The sequence below is a fragment of the Protopterus annectens genome, chromosome 2.part2, assembly GCF_019279795.1.
Source record: "Protopterus annectens isolate FY-2018-M chromosome 2.part2, PAN1.0, whole genome shotgun sequence".
In the NCBI taxonomy this organism is placed as follows: Eukaryota; Metazoa; Chordata; order Ceratodontiformes; family Protopteridae; genus Protopterus; species Protopterus annectens.
Genome location: NC_056730.1, coordinates 914,354,862 through 914,374,861, shown reverse-complemented (window position 1 = coordinate 914,374,861; position 20,000 = coordinate 914,354,862). Strand labels below are relative to the sequence as shown.

The following is a 20,000-nucleotide window of genomic DNA, read 5'->3' as shown; positions in this document are numbered from 1 at the left end:
AAACCAGCTGCATGGAGTACCGCATTAAGTTTAGTAAGCTTATCAATACTACCTGCATGGAGCATTACATTAAGTTTAGAAACTTACCAAAACAAGCTGCATGGAGTATCACATTAAGTTTAGTAAGTTTGTCAGTACCACCTGCATGGAGTATTACATTAGGTTTAGTAAACTTATGAATACCACTAGTGTGGAGTACCACATTAAGTTTAGTAAGCTTATCATTACCACCTGCATGAAGTTTTGCATTAAGTTAATTAAACTTACCAAAACCACCTACAATGAGTATCATGTTAAGTTTAGTAAGCTTATTAATACCACCTGCATGGAATATTACAATAAGTTTAGTAAGCGTATTCATACTACCTGCATGGAGTATTATATTAAGTTTAGTAAACTTACTGAAACCACCTAAATGGAGAATTACAGTAAGTTTATCAGTACCACCTGCATAGAGTATCACAATAAGTTTAGTAAGCTTATTAATGCCATCTGCATGTAGTATCACATTGTGTTTAGTAACCTTATTAATGCCACCTTTATGGAGCATAGCATTAAGTGTAGTAAGCTTATCAGTACTACCTGCATGGAGTATTGCATTAAGTTTAGTAAACTTACCAAAATCACCTGCATGGAGTATCACGTTAAGTTTAATAAGTTTATCAGTACCACCTGCATGGAGTAGTACATCAAGTTTAGTAAACGTATCAATACCATGTGTGTTTGGAATACCACATTAAGTTTATTAAGCTTATCATTCTCACCTGTATGGTGTATCACATTAAGTGTATTAAACTTAGCATAACCACCTGCAAGAAATTCATGTTAAGTTTAGTAAGCTTATTAATACCATCAGTATGGCGTATCACATTAAGTTTAGTAAACTTATCAGTACCACCTGTATGAAGTACTACATTAAGTTTAGTAAGCCTGTCATTATCTTCTGCATAGAGTATTACATTAAGTTTAGTAAACTTATCAATACCACCTGCATGGAATATCCTGTTAAATTTAGTAAGCTTATCATTACCACCTGCATGGAGTATCACATTAAGTTCAGTAAGTTTATCATTACCACTTGCACAGAGTATTACATTAAGTTTAGTAAACTTATCAGTATCACTTGCGTGGAGTATCACATAAAGTTTAGTAAGCTTATCAATACCACCTGCAGAGTATCATGTTACGTTTGGTAAGTTTATTAGTACTACCTGCATAGAGTATCACATTAAGTTTAGTAAACTTATCCATACCACCTGCATAGATTATTACATTAAGTTTAGTAAACTTATCAGTACCACCTGAGTGGAGTACCACATTAAGCTTAGCAAGTTTATCAGTACCACCTGCATAGAGTATCACATCAAGTTTTGTAAGTTAACCATTACCACCTGTATGGAGTATCACATTAAGTTAGTATGCTTATCAATACCACCTAAATGGATTACCACATTAAGTTTAGTAAGCTTATTTCCAACTGCATGGAGTACCATGTTAACTATAGTAAGCTTATCATTACCTCCTGCAAGGAGTATTATGTAAAGTTTAGCAAGTTTATTAGTACTACCAGCATAGAGTATTACATTAAGTTTAGTAAACTTATCAATACCACCCACATAGAGTATTACATTAAGTTTAGTAAACTTATTAATACCACTTCTGTTGAGTAAAACATTAAGTTTAGTAAGCTTATCATTACCACCTGCATGGAGTACCACATTAAGTTTAGTAAGTTTATCATTACCACCTGCATGGAGTACCACATTAAGTTTAGTAAGCTTATCATTACTACTTTTTTAATTTCTCCAAGTCTTTTGGGTTTCTAGTACCATGACAGGAATGGACCCCATTCCTAAGTCAAAGTACGATTAAAGTTAATGAAATTAGTATTGTTTCAATCTTTGATGTCAGCCAGAAGTGCTCTTCCCAGCACCCACAATGTGCCCAGTAATGACTTCTTTTGCAGTTCGTATGGAGTTACACATAATGGTAACATATCTAAATGCAATTGTAGATTCTTTTACTAAGACCCTTTGCTCCTGCTACTATTGGAACTGCCAGGGTATCTTTCTTCTACATTGCTCTTGTTTCTGCCTGCAAATCCTGATATTTTACAACTTTGTGTCTCCCTGTATTCAAGATACTGTAGTCACTGGGTGTGGTGATTTCAATGATCAATGCTACTTTTGTCTTCTTTTCATGGACCACTATATCCAGTTTTCTCGCATCTGTCTTTTGAACTGTTGGTAATGGATGATCCCATGTGATATAAACTTCATAATTTTTTATAATACTTTGTGGCTCATGTTTCCAGTGTTTTTCAGCTACTTTATTCCCATAATGTTTGCACAATCCCCAGTGCAACAGTCTTGCCACATTATTATGCCTTTCAGTATACAGTCCTTCTGCCATTAATATATCACAACCAGCAACAAGGTGTGCAACTGTTTCCAGTTCTGATTTACAAAACCTACATTTGTCTCTTTCATCCATGTGTTCTTTGTTAACCAACATGTATTATATTGTGCCACTAATATTAACCTTTCATCTCTTGGTTTGAATTTGCCTGTCCTTAACCATTCCTGCATTTGATTCTGATCAACATGAGGTTCTTCCAGAAGTTTTCTATACTTGAAATTATATTTATGAACTTTCCACATTTCTTGTCTTCTCATCTGGTCCTGCAGCTTATATTCTTTCTTTTGGTTTTTGGCACATTCAGTTGCTGCCTGATTTTTATCTACTTTTGGTTTGATTTCCATTCCTTCCTGATGCTGATATGCTTCTGCTAGACTAAGCAGAGAAGTCATCTTAGATTTATTCTCCTCACGTTTTAAAACTTTCACTACATTTTGGTCTTGTGAGGTCAGAAGATGTGTGTGCAGTCCCACGATTGCAGATCTCTACATGTAATCAATTTCACGGAGGATCATCCCTCCTTCAGAACAGGGAATATGCAATCTTGGTATGCACTGATTTTAATAAATCATTTGCTGAGCATGAAACATTCTTCTTGTTTTCCTGCCTAATCTAACACGTTTTGGGGCCAGTCAATCACTCCAAAACTGTAAGTTAGGACTGGAAGAGCAAATTGATTTATAGCTTGAATTTTGTTTCTAGATTTCGACACTGTTTTCAAGATTAATTCAAGTCTTCTAAAGTATTCCTTACTAAGTTTTATTCACATTTGTTCATGGTTTTTATTGTTGATCCTTCATCAGTTCCCATGTATTTATACACTCAGTCTTGCTCAAGTTATTTTATATAACATTCGTGTCCCAAACTGATGTTTTTTTTTGGTGCTGCAGTTTTCCTGCTTTAAAGGTTGCTTTTGTACATTTATCAAGACCAAATGTAATTCTTACATCATCTGAAAAAGTTTTGACAACTTGCAGTTGTACCTTCAGTTCCTCATCTGATGAACTGTACAGTTTTAAATCATTGACAAAGAGAAGATGAGAAGTCTTTACACTTTGTTTTCTAGGAGCCAAATTATAGCCATGGCCTAAGCGGTTAAGTAGACAACCTAAAGGTTTAAGGGGAAGACAGAACAGCAGAAGTGACAGGGAGTCACCCTGGAATATCCCCCTTTGGATTTTTATCCCTGGAATAGTAATTTGTCCCTTATCTTGCAAAATGGTTTGCCACTGTTTCATGGTCACTGTAATGAAGCTGATCAGTGTAGGGTGTATCTTATACAGTTTTAAGCACTCTTTTATCCATGAATATGGGATACTATCAAATGCTTTTTTGTAGTCAATCCATGCCATACTTAGATTCTTCCCGTTTTTACAGTTCTCCACTATGACTTTTATTTAGCAACAAATGATCCTGTGTTCTAAGCTTGCAGGTTCACTGTTAAGTAGGAGCATTGTTTTCCTGTTATTAGCCAGGTTGGTGTCTTTTAGGGGTACACAAATAAATAGCTCTTACTCATGGCTAAATCTTTGTGTAAAGATATTAATACTTTTAACCAGAAGTTAGGTACTGCATCTGGGCTTGGGGTTTTCCATTTAGAAGCTTTTCTTAAATTTGTTTCATTCTCTCTGGCTGTAACTTTGTCCCATTTCATATCCTGCACCTTTAAACTTCTTATTCTTTCTTTTACTTCTTCTGTCCATTTAGCATCTTTGTTATGGTCCACAGGATCTTCATAAATACTTTTCCAAAATGTATCTTTTTCTGGTGTTCTTTCAATTCCTCTTGCCTTGTTTTTTGTTTTCCTTTATATTTATCTGTGTTTTTCCACCTGTGCTGAGATTTTTAACTTGTTATTTGTGATAATACATGGTTGATCCTGATCTGGTCTAATACTGCACATTACTTTTATCATGCCTATCTTTCCTAAGTATTTTTTTGATCTGTTCCATCTTATATACTCTTCTAACAGTGACACTTCTTGTCTTAATTGCTTTATAGTTTTCTCTATCCGATACTTCCACAATGGTATTCGATTTCTCCCCTTCCTTTCCCTCACAGCCCTATGTTCTTTTAGTAGAACTTTATCAGTTATTAATTTAGTTTCACAGTAATATATCCTGTTTACTTCTGTTATATCCCATGGATCTTTATGAACAGTCCTAATTACTGTATTCATTTGTTTTATCAAACTTCTGACTTTTTGGGTTTTATTGACCTTCTGCAGTCTATTTCTTTCATTGATCTTAATATGTCTATCTATCTGTATTAGATCAAGCAACTCTTCTCTTAGCTCACTTTCTTCTAAACTGAGGGGACATTTTTTGTTTTCCATTTCCTGTGGGCATTTTATGGAAAGTTCTATAGCATCTTCCTGTGGCACATTCTCTTAAATTTCAACCTGTGCCATCCATTGCTCTATCATACAGAAACATACTGGCCTATCACTCCTCAACATTGACTGCATCAGAGTTTCCACAGTTTCCTGTTCCTTCCCTTTTTGTCCAACTTCAAGTGAATGTTTATACTGGTTTCCTGTGAAAGGCTCCAAAATATCTTTATATGGCACCTGACCAATTGCTTCCTGTTCCACCGGTTTCTCCTTAATTTGGAGGTCCATTGCTGTATCCTGTTGTGGTGCTTTCTGAATTAGATTTTCTACACTGAATCCTTCATTTTGCAGGTACTCCATAACCTCAGTTTCTATTTCTTTAACCTCTCCATTACTAATCTCCTTTTCTACCTTTCCTCTTTGTCTTCTTACTTTTTGTATTGTAAAATTTTCCATGTCTGGATTACTTTGCCTATGTTTCTCTTCAAATATCTTTGGTGTTGCTCTTTTTGTATTGATTAGTTTTGCTTTTTCCTTTGCATAAATAATACACCATATTAAATCTCTTTTTCTTTCCCATGTCCATATTTCTTCTTCACATGTCTCCTGATCTTCCTGTTTCTCCTTACTTTGGGGACTCATTTCATCATGCTGTGATGTAATCTGTGTTAGACCTTTTACACAAAATCCTTCACTTCACAGGCACTCCATAACTTCAACTGTTATTTTTAACTTCTGCTTAACTAATATTCTTTTCTACATTCCCTTATTATCATGACCACCTGCATAAAGTATTGTATTGTATTGAAGGCTTTGGTAAAGTCAAGGTAGGCATTTTGACAGGGGATGCCATTGGTCATAGCTTCAGTGACCTTTTTAAATAATTTTACAAAATTACGTAAACAGGATCTTTCCTTGACAAAGCCAGATTGTTTGTATAAATGGCCTGAAAGGTTACTTTTGCCTGTATGAATAAGCATGGATATTATATACTTCATAGACATAAGTATGACTTTTGTGACTGTTGGGTCTCTTATTGCCTGTTCAGTGGTAGTGCCACCCTTCTGTAGTGGGTTCAGACTGGCAGTTCTCCAGACATTGGAAACATAACCTCTGGATAGGCTAAGGTTTAAAAAGTTGATGAGATGCTCAGTCAGACTACATTTAGTGCTTATAAGTAGACAATGCAGTGTTACATCAGAGCCCATGGAAATGGAGTATTTAGTTTTGTATAGGTCTAAAAGAACTTTGTTAGTTTTAATTTTGGTGAGGAAGTTTGAGGGAGAGGATGAATAAATATGTTGGTGGGCAAAATAAATGTGCAGATCACTTTATCTGCTAGGATATTGAGGTTTTGTTTTTTCTTTCTCCTTGGAACACAAGTGGATTGTATTATGAATTAGTAATTTCCACCTCTGTGAAATCTTAGAATATATAAACGTAGCAACTGTTTGTGTAGAAATGTAAATAGAAATGTGTCTTTTCTGTGTTTTACTGGAACTTAATATAATGCAATGTAAGCAAATGGAGTTTTTCTTCCCAGGCCTGCACTGAAAATGGGTATTACCCAGTTCGACTTTCCTGATAAACAAAGATGAATAAATAAATAAATAATTGTAGCCAAGTGCAGAGCATAGTTGAGGAAGAATTTCTAGTTACCTTTGGTAGAAGTAACTACATGAGTTCACAGTGACATTTTTGCTTTCTAATAGTACATTTAAAACATGTTTGTTAGATGTTTGAGTGCTTTTTAGAGGTGGGGAGATGGAGATGTATTTAATTTGAAATGTGCATTCCATCACAAGAGTTTGTTCTTAAATTTCCCACTATATTTAGAGCAGGTAGGAATGCATTCCTCAACAAAGCTGTTTAGGTGGATGTAGAAAAAGGAGGCTTAGATGGGCAGTTTGGCAATAGGGTTTATATGTGTGAGTTACTTTGAAATTTATTTAGGTCTCTAAAGGCAATTACAGGGCTGAAAGTATTTTTGAAGAAGGGAAAGGTAATGGATATGTAGTCAGATTTAACTAGGGAGGGGAAGACAAAGGGTGAGGTTTAAGAAGGAGTTATATTTGTGAGATGTTTCAGCCTCTAGTGGGAAGATGGAAAATTTATTCTGTTGGGTTAATACCAAGAGAGTATAGAAAGAATTGGGCAAAAGTGTTTTTTTTTTTGTCATAGGCATGCCTGTTTTGTTTGGATAGTTAAAATCACCTTTCAAAGCAATGGGTTGAGAATGATTTCATCTAAAGTATTTAGGTAATTATTCTGGTCAACAGAAGACATTTAAGGTGACCTGTAGCTAGCAGTGACTGTTTAATTAGATTTATGTGGTGTAACCTGTGCCTCTAGAAGTTCTAGGTAGGGATCAGGAGGGATTTGTTATGATATAATTATATCCCTACTAACCATAGATGCCCTGCCAAAGTTATTTGTGAGTCTGAAGGCCAGATATGTGTTGAACACAAGTATTAAGAGAGTGGTCTCACTACAGTAAAACCAGTTCTTTGCAGTTGCACAGATATGGGTATGCATTGTTGTGATTTGATATAGTACACAAATACACACACATCAATATACATACATACATACATACAGATGTGGATGTGCAGTGTTGTGATTCTGTATAGTGCACAAATACATATACATCAATATACATACATACAGATATGGATGTGCATTGTTCTGATTCTTTATAGTACACAAATACATACACATTGGTATACATACATACATACATTCATGAATGGAAATATATAAAATTCCCCTGTCAGTTAACTGTGTAGGATAAAGATAAACTGTAATTCCAGAATAAAACATGGTTGAGGTATAAATTTAGGCCCTGAATGATAACAATATCAACCAACGACTCTATTAAAAATTACTTTATTCTTAGGTAAGAGCTTTTGTGACTTTCATCACCTCTTCAGGCCATAATAAAACACACATTAAAAAATATTTAAATAATAATAGAAAGCCAAACAACAACCAATCACGAAAAGTACATTCAGTGTTGCTACGATACAAACAAGGTAATTCTTAGCTCACTAAGGAAATCATAAAATCTCCAGAACATCAATCCTAGTTATTTATTATTGATATATATCAAATACTTGAACATTAGTATAAAGTAAAATTGAAAATAAAAAGTAGAACTTATGCCGATCTCACATCTCTCAACCGATCAGAGACAAATCTCAACAGAATCAGGGACAAATCCTCAAATAATCAGGGACAATCAGGGACATTTTTAAAATATTTGTACTATTAGCTTGAAACAGTTGCAGATTAAAAGAATGTGGATTAATATAGATTTTCTCACGTAAAACATCTGAATTACTATCATTATTTCTTAAGGACAAATCACCATCTTTTCTTCAGCAGTCACCAGTTTTAAGAGGGATTAAGAGGGACAGACCTACAATCTTAGTCAAAATCAGTGATGTCCCTGAAAATCAGGGACAGTTGAGAGGTCTCACCTCTTCAACCTACGAGCTTTCAGTATCGGTTTCAATGTCAAGTGATCATTAAAGTGACCCACAATGTTGATCTAAGTCTGAAGATCGACATTAGCTCCACCCTCTCAGTGTTATTGCATATATCACCTAATCATTCATTATCCATAATGTTTTCAATCAATAAAACTTGAAAAATATGTAATTGTCCACTGATTCTGTGTATTCATTCATGTGTTTGGATGACACTAAAAGTATGACCCTTATGGGCACAATATACATGATCTCTAATTCTTTCCCATAACCTCCTATTGGTTTTTCCAATATAGAATAAGCTACGTACTATATAGTGAGCAAGATAAACTATTTTCTTAGTATTACCAAAAATCTATATACCCTTCCATTATCTGGATGAGGAAATATTGCACTTCCAGCAATATAACCACAATATGAGCAGGCATGGCACGTAACAATGCATAAATCTGCTTTTTCTGCTAAATCCACCTGTGTATCATTGGGATAGCACAACCTTCTTTTCAATGACTTCTTATTTTTATAGTAAAATCTAGGGACTGGTCCTACTACTGTCTTAATGCCTTTGTCTGTCTGTAAAATTTTCCAATTCTTTTCAAGGATTTTTTTTAAGGGATTCAGTATCACTACTGTAAACAAGAGGGACAGCTAGCTGTCCTGTTTGGTTTATTCTTTTATGTCTCTTATATCTAAGCGGAGATGAAAAATAGGGTTTGGCTTCTGTACTTCTTGTGGGCTGAATCAACCCCTCGAAAAAAATTATTGTCACCATACCCCCCTTCTACAGAAACCATAATGCAAACTACACAAACTTCCTTTAAATTCACTTTCATCTACATGTAATCAGGAGACTGTCATTGCCTGACCTTTAACTATATTCCCAAAAATATGATTAGGGTGCATGCTCGAACTGTGAAGTAGCGCTACCTGATGACACTCTTCTCTGTGTAGACTAGTGGAATATTAACCATCCTCTCCTTTAATCACTCACACATCTAAAAAGTCTTTGCTGATTGAAGAATAATGCACAGTAAATCTAAGAAAAGAACTGCTCCTATGTATATGGCCAGTCAACCTTTCTAGCTCTAGCAAACTACCTCTCCATAATAAAAACACATCATCAACAAATCATCAGTAAAAGTGAATATAAGGTGCATACTCAGTGGATCCTAATACACTGACTAATTCCCACTGTGCCATGACCATATCGGCATTGCTATTGGCACCAAAAGTGCATAGCTACACCAGCAGTCTGTAAATAATAAGTATGATCAAAATAAAAACATTGAAATTCAATACCATCTCTAAAGGAAAACATGAATTCAGTTGTCTTCATTTCATATGCACTATGTTTAACAAGAATTGTCTAACCATCCCAATCCCTTGTTCATTGGGGATAATGAAAAATAAGGATGTAACGTCCAGTGTTGCCATATATCTTGAGCCAATGTTATGACTGTCCCTAGTCTCACAATAGAGGGCTTGCAAAAATCGCTTGGTATCCCTCAATACTATAGCATATTTGTCTAAGAGAGATCACAATTCTTTCTATATGTAAACAGATAAGGGCTTGGTAAGCCATCTTCCCCAGCTACTGTAGTGTGGAGTGGCAATAGTAAAGGGTGTTTTTGTATTTTTGGCATTCTATGTAGGCTGGGAACAAGTGACTATGTTTACACCTCAACCGTGTTTCTGTGCTGGAAGTACTTGGACCGTGATACATACATGCCAACATACATACATAAGGCACTGCATTAAATACAATTATTGAATTTTAGAAGTATTGGAAAACTTTATTACAGAGGTTATTAACCTACCAAGCTCCTGGCAGTTAAAGTACTTCATGTCTCAAGCGAGTAGCAGAGTGGAGGTGAACAACTAAATAGTAGCTTTAAATGTGTCACTTGAAATAAACCTTGTTAATATTTGTTTTTTTCTTTTTCATTAATGCATTTGTCCAGCTATTACAAAGCTACTTTTGAGAGTAAGCACTGAGGATGCAACACAGCAATAACATGCAAACTGAAAGTTGGATTCCTTTTGTAGAGATGAAACATTTTTGTAAATATAACATAGCATAGCAAAATGGATCTTACAATTTACAAAATTTTTATGACTACAAAATCACATAATACCTTTTTATTTATGTTTCAGGATAAAAAATGTCATGAAACAAATGTGTAAAATTTATACATTTATTCACGTATTCATTTATTTATTTTTGTGTAGTTTTAGCCTGTTTTCTGTTGTAAACCTTACAAAAAAAATCACTCAGCAAATGTACAGTGAGTGTGTGTATATTTGTGTGTTGGTTAGACAGCTAAATCCAATAATACAAGAGCATTAGCATGCAAGTATTTTACATCTGTTTAGTGAAAATAAAATTTGGGGAGAAATGAGAAAAGAGGCCAGGCTAAATAGGTTACTTCACAGTTGCAACGTCACTTTTTGTTTATTTAAGATATGAGGTGACAGACACACACACTCGAATGCATACACACAAGCACTTGCCCATGAATATACACACATGCATGCGCGCACATTCACACAGACACATATCCATAAATGTAAGAGCCCTGCTCATTTACCTGCTAACCTGCATAGTCCTTATTTTAATGCCTTTAATTCATCTTTCACCTTGTGTAGAGTGGCGTCAGGGTCGAGCAGCTCGCATGATCCTGCAGGACGAAGACATCACCACAAAGATTGAGAATGATTGGAAGCGTCTCAACACTTTAGCACATTATCAGGTAATATATTGTAACAATCAGCCATTATGATCAGAGGCAGATTGCAATTGATTTATCTTTTTTTGTTGTTGTTCATTAGTTTTTGTTCTTTACTTATCTTTCCCCACACTTCATTTGTTTTCCTGTGTGTGTGCTTCCACCTCTCAGCTGCTTATTTATAGATAACCATCCTGTTTCCTTGTAAAACATGCCCATATTTAATAGATTTTTCCCTCAGTGTTTTACCCTTGATATAAAATCACTTTATCATACTTGTTTAAATTGATTTGCGAAGCATATTCTGTTGAAGCACATGTGTTTCAGAGAAACCGGCAACATCAGGGCACAGTCATCATTTCCAGTTTCCAATAAATGATGGTAGCATAACAAATGCTAGATGTATTAAGTGAAGAATTTTGTTTTACTTTGTTTGTTTGATGACTGGAAAACTAAGAGAGAGAGGTGGTTATAGTTACTGATGTAATGTCATTGTTCTGATATTTCTCTACTATTGTATCTCCTTTCCCCACATCTGCGTGACTTTATCTGATTGTTCCTCTGTGTGTACCCTGCCGGTCTATTTGTTCCATGGAGGCAGGAGTCAGGTATCACTAGGGTAGACTAGAACTCTCTGACCCATCTGCTCCTGCCTCAAAATCGTTGTCAGCCCATTTATTCCCCCAGCTGCAAAAGTTTGATGGCAGAGAGTGTGCCAGTTTGGGGAATCTCAAATACTACTTTAGTTTTAGTTTGTCTGCAGACTCGCCATCATTGTCTGGTAAGCAGGAGGAGGTATGTATGTATGATCCCACTCACACCTCTGATTCCTTGGGTCAGCAAACAAGTTTGTACCCAACACAGCATGAACTACTGCTATGTATCCCTAGGTCCATGGACCTAGCAGCCATCCTCCTGCTGAGGATGAGTGAGCTAAAACCAAAAACAACTGAAAATCTTTCTTTAACCAGTATTTGGAGCTAGTCCACAATAATATTAAACTCTCGGTCTCAAAGGAAATAGCTAATGTCCTAGCTAACAAAATCACTGCAAATTTCCCCCCTGTTATATCTATCTCACAAGTTCCACAATTTCAGCCACCTCCTTTTATTACTATGGAATAAGTTCTCACAGCCCTTTCAGAAATTAAGAATACTTCAACCATGGGCCATGATAACATACCAGGTTGCCTGATTATCCGTGCTAAGCATGACCTTTCTGAACGACTTCTTAAACTCATTAATCTAAGCCTCTCCACTTGTTACATTCCTGAAGCCTGGAAAATAGCTGTTGTAATGCCATTACACAAGGGTGACCCAATCATGGACTCTGGTAACTTCAAGCCCATTAGTCTCACTAGCCTCATACGTAAAGCTATGGGGTGTATTATCTCAGATTTTGTTAATCTGGACATTGAAAATCTGTCAACCCTGGACCCGCATCAGTTTGGCTTAATCAAAGGAAGGTCCTGCCTCTGAAGCAGTGGATAGTGGTTATACAGTGCATGCATCATATCTAGACCTGGCCAAGGCCTTTGACACTATTCCCCATGCAAGCGATATTGATAGGCTTGTAAACCGGAACATAAGTTCTTATATTGTGTGATGGGGAGCTAACTGGTTGTCTGACAAGAACCCATGTGGTTAGAGTAGCAGGTGTCACTTCTGAAAGCAAAACATTTGTCAGTGGTGTACCACAGGGCTACATTTTTGGCCCCCTCTTATTTGGCATTATATGTCTCAGGCATTCAAGCCAGCACTTCTGTCCGTCGTTAACTAAGTTTGCAGATGAAAATCGGGTGTTGTTATTCGATCATCAGCTGACTCACACTTGCTCCAACATGGCTTAGACCCTGCTAACAATTGGTGCAAGGACAATGGTCTCAAATTATATGTAAAAAAATGCATCATAATTCATTTTGGTAAAAAAAAATAGTTTAACTTACTGTGTAGGTGATGCACCCATCTAATCAGACACTGGGTACTCTTGTTGATAATTCCTTTTCATTTGACCATCATGTCTCCACAGAAGTTCAGAGGGCCTTTAATATCTTTCAGCTAATTTCCAAAGGCATCTCCTCTAGTTCCAGAGAAGTATTAATTTCACTTTACTCATATCTTATCGGACCCATTGTTGAATATAATGCACCTTTTGGCATGTATTTATCTAAACATATCACACAAGTTGAGAGACCTCAGAGAGTCATAAGTAAAAAGATCAGTGGCTTCAAAAATATTAGTTATCAGGAGACACTGGCAGCCCTTTCTCTGTAGTCAGTTCCTTACACACTCCTCCATGGAGATTTATGTCTAGCCTTTTGTGCCATGAAAGATACAAGCCTATATGATGATCTGTTCCTTCACAGAAGTAATGGTACAGCAAATACTGGGTTAGAGAAACTAAGCCTTCATCAGCAGGTAAATAAGACATATTGGTGTGATAGATTTAAACATATCCCTCACCTCTGGAGCAGACTTCTACTACATGTCAAGCAGAATAGCACCATAAACACTTTCAGGGTAAACCTAAATGCTAAGAAGGGCAGCCTCAAATTCTCTCCCAGTCTATATTTTCTTCCCCTCCATTAGCCAAGAGGGAAATTTTGACTAGAATTCTTTGGCTGGATTTGAAATGGTCTGCAGACTGATTGCCTAGTCCTTGTCTATGATCCTATGGACCTACACACACACACACACACACACACACATATATATATATATATATATATATATATATATATATATATATATATATATATATATATATATATATATATATATATATGTATATATATAAATTGTGATAGGGTACACTCCCCAAGTCAAGGATGCAGAAGTATGTTATTTTATTCACGTGTTTTTTTCTTTATTTGTTTATTTATTCAGTCATTCATTTATTTCTATTTGATGGCTGCTGGGCTGGCTTACATGTTGACCTTTTTCAGCCATGCCTTGGGCTTCATGCAACAACAAACAATGCAAGTGAGTATGTTGAGCAGTGTAAAAGATACACAAGACAAATGTGTTTAACTTGTTTGACTATGCAGACTGTATGTTTTATTTTTTTCATTTAACTAGCTAAAATAGGATATCAAGTGCAACCCATGTGTACATAAAAGTGTTTTTATCAAGCATCGATCTAGTGCCGCTGTTGCATACTGCGCATGGCGGGAGCTAGAGCTCGAGAGTAAGCTAAAGATATAACTTTATTTTGTTATATTTTATTAGATTCTGATGTTTTTCTGTATTATTTGTATGATTGTGTTGTGGTCTCGTGTTGTTGGTCACCCCTTCATACACCCATGTATGGGTTTAGGATCGGTTTAATATATTTCGCCAATTTTCCCTTCAAACTTTAACCTATTTGAGGATATGAATTATTTACTGATTTTTCTTTCTTTTTTATTCTGTCTGAGAAACGGATTTTTTCTGCTCCAATTTTTGTCTCTTTCCTAGAGAATGTCTGGTGAAGGTGAAGTCAGTGTTCAAGCCTAGTTTTGGTGCCAGACGCCTCTCCACTCTGACAACCCTAGTTGGCGCGCCTACTGCCTTGGAAGAGGACTGCCTCATCTGACAGATAGGCGCAGGAGGTCATGACAGACAGAGGATAGGAAACAGTCTTACAGAGTCTATTTGGACCGCTCTTTCCAGGAGGCATTGAAGGAAAGGAATCTGGACCAGGCAAGTTCCGAAGACGCTCAAGCCCAAGTTCACGGAGCCCGTCAGTGGGCGGGCTCCGAGTTCACCCCTCAACGTTCTTCGGGCTTCGCCGAGTGTTCAACCGGTGTCTGATTCCTCCTTCCGCCGTATCTTGTTGAGGTCCGGTCGCTTGAAAGTTCTCCTTGGTCACCCATTTCTTCTCCAAACTTTCGGGATTCCAATGTGGGATCTCGGTGCAAACTTCTTGGATCGCATCGACTGCTCCAAAACCCTATTTCGGTTTCCACCCAGTTGGTGTTTCCCAGTTGGTGTCCTTGGTGTCTTCCATCATCTCCTCTCCCTTCTCCTTCAGACCGAGCTCCTCCTTTGGAGCCGAATCTGCTGATCTACCTGGAGTGGAGCCCTCGGTGATTGAACCGCCCTTCTCTCCAGTCCCGCTCCACTCTGCTGTTCCGAGTCTCGCACTCGGACGAACCGACATCGGGTCTCGGAGGTTCCGTGCTGAGAATCGTGGTTCCGACTCTCCCTCGGCTCGGGGCGCGGCCTCGGCGCGAAGGATCCGGGTCGATGCCTTCGTGCCCTCGTGCCCGTGATTCTTCCCATTTCCTCGAACCGGGACTCTTCGACGCGGGACCCGGGAGCATTGACCTTGATGAGGAAGGTGTTGTCTACCCAGACAACCACATCAGTGGAAGCTTTATCTATGCTCCTGAACTATTTGACTCATTTTACATGTTTACAGAGGGATCTAGTATTTGATGGACTTTTTGGGTCCTAAAGTAAAGAAAGTAAAGGAGTGAACAAGAGGGAAAGACTCTGTTCTCTTGTCGTTGTCGCTTTTCCACCCCTTCCAGACACCCTTCCCAAAGGGCAACCACCAACGGGGGGAAATGGGGAAACAAAAACACCAAGGATCCAAGGATCTTTCCCAAACACATGCCTCTGCAGAGGCAGAGTAGCAGTGTTTCAGCTCTTTGCCCTTTGCCCTTCTTCCTAGGGACTATGCAGTTCAGGACGGACACATGTCGGTAGTCTGGGTACATAAACAAGCAAGGGGAACCAAGTCCTATCAGCTATGCAGAGAGAGGCCATGAATTTGGCAGTGGGCAGAGTGGGACTCCTGTACGCATTTCCCATTTCCTCTGAAGTCATCTCCAGAAAGCCACAACAACTACAGGAGGACGATCCTCATTGCCCCCCCATTCTGGCCTCGCAATTTGGTTTTTCCTTCCTCCTGAAGATACTGCATCGGGGACCCTGGATTCTGGACCCAGAGTTCAATTGGCATTTCAAATTTCCATGTGGAAGAAGAAGAATGTGGAGCTTATGGCATGGAGACTTTGTAAAAGCCTTTAAAAGGAGTTTTTCATATTAGACCACCGGTCGGATCTCTCTCGTCACCTTGGAGTCTAAACTTGTTTTTTGAACAGGTCAGAGTTTCTTGTTCCCTTGCATTTACAGGAATCAGGTTCCATACTGAGGGTAGTGTATAGTGCCTGATGATGTGTTTTTAATAACTATTTTTAGTCTATGATGTTGCATTTACTAGATATTTTAGTTATAATATTTCATATCTCAACTTACTGAAATATATTTATTCATTGTAAGATAGAAATAGTGAAGTTGTTCTCCTTATGCACCTGACAGAAGTACAGTACTGAATTAAAGGAAGCAGTACTTTCCTTGGATCAGTTTACTTAGATTCTATGCCCATGACTTTAGCACATCTTTGTTACTTACCTCATTACAGTATATTTTTCAAGTCCTTATTTTTTATCATCCATCATAACCTTATATTTATGGCATGCTTTTATTTTTTAGTTTGACTGTGTCACCCTATTTCAGGAGGTAAATGTAAAATACAGATACAAATCAAGTTAAATGCTTTGGCATTGATGGTTATACCACATTCTTTGCAGACAGTATGTTAGGGCACTTGGTCTTCTTCTAGAAAACCTTGGAAACAAATAATAGCCATCAAGATAATGTGAACTGCTAGACTTAATTCCAGAAGACTCACGCTAGTAGCTTTGATGTGCAACTTTTGCATTGTGGGGATTTTTATTATGTCTATTACAAGAGCTTTGAAGTAATTTCTAATTACAAATATTTATGCATAGGGTTGTCTTCTGGTAAGACTCAGTGATGAGTTTAGAGTTATGGACAGCTTCAGAAATATTATCAGAAAACAAATTGGACCCCCAGCAAGAAAGAAATTGTTTATCACTATAGAATATAATTATGTCTTAAACCTTCTTTTTTTTATTACACATGTGACCAAAGTAAAATGGCGAGTCATAGTTTGTTTGAGTGGTTGAGCAGTATGGCAAAAGTGGCTCTGCAAAAATGTGGATTATTGGGGAAACAGAGTATTGTACCTAATTCAACAACAAAAAAAAGCACATAAGGCCTGCCTGAGTCAAACAAGATCTTGGATGGGATTCAGAAAGGCTAGTATCAAAGGCCTCTGTCTGACCAAGTTCACAGACAGTCACAAACTAGATGCAGTCATTGAAAACCTCCAAGACATAAATACCCTCCAAAAGGCCTGACATTGACTAATAATTCACTCCAGAGTCATAGTCTACATCTCGCTAGTTTTAGGAAAGATAGCTATCCCCACAAATTACCACATTGATAATGTACTGATGGGTGTACGTCCAATGGTCAGGGATTTGGGAATGCATCTAGACAGTGACTTTGCCTTTGGCCTTTTTGTATCCATCCATTTTATGTTGTACAACTTATAGGCATCAATATGGCATCAAGGTCCGAGGATATCATTATTATGATATACTCAGCCCTCATTAGACCGATCGCAGACTACAGTGCCACTTTTGGTATGTACCAGAGTAGACATACTTAACAACAGAAATGTCAGAAGAGGTTTCTCATAAAAAGACTGCATGGTTTAGGCAACACATTGTATGCAGACCATTCCGAACTTTATCCTTGTACTCATTCTTCTACAGGTTGCTGTGGGATGATCTGTGTTTGACCTACAAATCATCCTCTGATCCAACCTTAATGGGCATGTTGGATATCTGCAAAACATATAACATTAGAAACACGCAATCCAGGGACCTAAACCTCATCTGTAACATAAATAAGACATGCTGGAGGGACAGATATGTATCTCAGAGATTGCCCCTTCTGTGAGACAGGATTCCCATCCACATTGCACTTACTCAAGTGTAGCTTAGATCAGTGGATGGAAAAAACATAAACTTACCTAGTCTGGCACCTGTGTCTCTTGTTAGAGAGAGGTACCTTGTGTATGCTTGACCACCCATGCTGATACTATATTTGCCCGCACAAAAACCTATAAGACCCAAACTGGGTTAATGTTTTTGGGAAGCATGCTTAGGCTTAAAAAATCCCAAGGATTGATAGCCTAGTAATCCCTTATAATCCTATGATAAAGAAGTATAAACTGAAGCTGCAAAAAAGGCCACTCTTTGCTGTCAAGAAAAATTGCAATTCAGAGACCAAATAGCTGAAATGCCTCATTATCAGCTAAGTTGCATGTTTATGAATCATGTGGTATTGCTGTGGCATTCACCTCTGTCTGCCTTGCATTGCGCTGGCAGAGGCACCTCCTTCATTCAGTCTCTTTCACATATGCAGTCACTCAAAGACACGTACACACACACTCACCATTTGTGATTGAATCCTGAAAGGTCAGACTATGGACCATTGCCTTACACAGGCAGATGAATCCTTATACTTCCATTCTGATTAATCCCCAAGACCTCAAAATGGCAAGGACTTCCAATATTAACCTTTCCTAAGGTGTTTGGCTTTTTAACTACTTGGACTCTGTCATTTGCAAATTGTTTTTAAATGAACTACTTAGCAGTATAGATAATACCTTCAGAACAAAACAAACATGCCTTTCTGAACCAATAACATGTCAAGGTTTGTAATACCCTCTCTTTCGGTTACACCTTTGCACTGTACTTCTCAACACCATTAATTTTCTTTGTCTCTGAACTCAAAGACTGTCTACTTTTCTTTACTGAAACACTTGTCACCTCTGCTACTGCCACATTAACAAAAAAATGCATCAAAGTTAATGTAATTTATTCTTTTAGACATATGCAAATTTGTAAGAAAAGGAGTTTTGGGACTACAATTTACTGCCTGAAGGTTGTGTTATGCATTGTATTAAATGGAAACATTTGCAACCAAATGTGAAATTTTGCAAATTTATATATTCTCTACTTGGCTCTGAATTTGATTGTAATATTGTTTGGATTATGTAGTGCGCTAGTATTACTTTTTATTTGTATACTTGCTTATGCCCCAGGACATGGTGCAAAATGCCCTATTTGCATGGCTAACAAATTAAAAAAGAAAGTGAAATACGCATTAATTTGAAATAAAATGTGTTGCAAAACTACAGAAAGTGATGTACTGCAAAAGTTATTTATGTATTTATTTTTTGTTGCAGTTTTCAAAGCTGACTTGACATTACTAACAGCAACAGGGCATTATGTGCTGTTTGTAATTGCTAGAAAAATAATTTAGGCGATCTAGAAAAATAGTGGAAAAGTAATTAATCCAAGCATCTTTACAAACAGATTTCTCTTTAAAAGCCATTGCACTATTGTGAACAGTAGATTTTGGGCTTGTTTTGTATTGCAAATCTTTCCATGAAATCTAAATTTGGCATATTGATGTGTCTGAGTGATATCCAAGTGTTTTTGTTCTTCAGCAAAATTGAGACTACATATGAGGCAAAACAGCCTGAGTAAACCAGTCATGAAAGAAGTATTGAACAATAAATGGAGTAGTTAATGTGTCCTTTCTGCCTTTGTAGTAAATGATATAGCTTACCTGTAAATGATGAGGTGGAAAGCCTTTATGTGCCTATTTTTCTAGCTTGGCCCTCCAGTTTTCCTCTGCTGTCCCTGATATATTCTTCTTTCACATTAGATTAGAGGAAATAAGACAGATGAACTGCAAGTCTGAAAATTATATCCATCTATTGTTTGTATCAGGACAGAAGTAAATATATCTTCATAGTCTGTTCTAAAATAGAGCTGCCATTTTTATTGAAGAATATGTCTAGTAAGTCACCTATGTTTTCAATCACAGCTGTACTTTAAGGTGTTATAAATGAAAACAGCTTCATAAATGGTGAGTGAACAGTAGTTAATAAGCAAGTAATACAGATCTGAGGGGGGTTATAAACCAAGAATATTTACACAGAGTTTAAAGTGTTTCTTAGATTATTCCTTGCACTTTTAACCTAATGTGTTTCAGGGCCACAAAGTGTTTAAATTCAGTTAGGGAGAGTTATGAGGCTAATTATTTGTACATTGTCCCAAATGGTGATGAATACACGGGTCTGTAATTCTGCAGTATGGCTCTA

General features: G+C 37.1%; 1 protein-coding gene across 1 annotated transcript in view; it reads left to right on the top strand.

Moving 5' to 3' along the window:
• The window catches only part of PLXNA4 (plexin A4), a 2,762,645-nt gene that overhangs the window by 2,578,841 nt on the left and 163,804 nt on the right, over nucleotides 1-20,000 (top strand). The window contains exon 26 of the mRNA XM_044064236.1: nucleotides 10,885-10,988. Within this exon, the coding sequence (XP_043920171.1) occupies nucleotides 10,885-10,988 (104 nt within the window). The remainder of the gene's footprint in view (nucleotides 1-10,884; nucleotides 10,989-20,000) is intronic.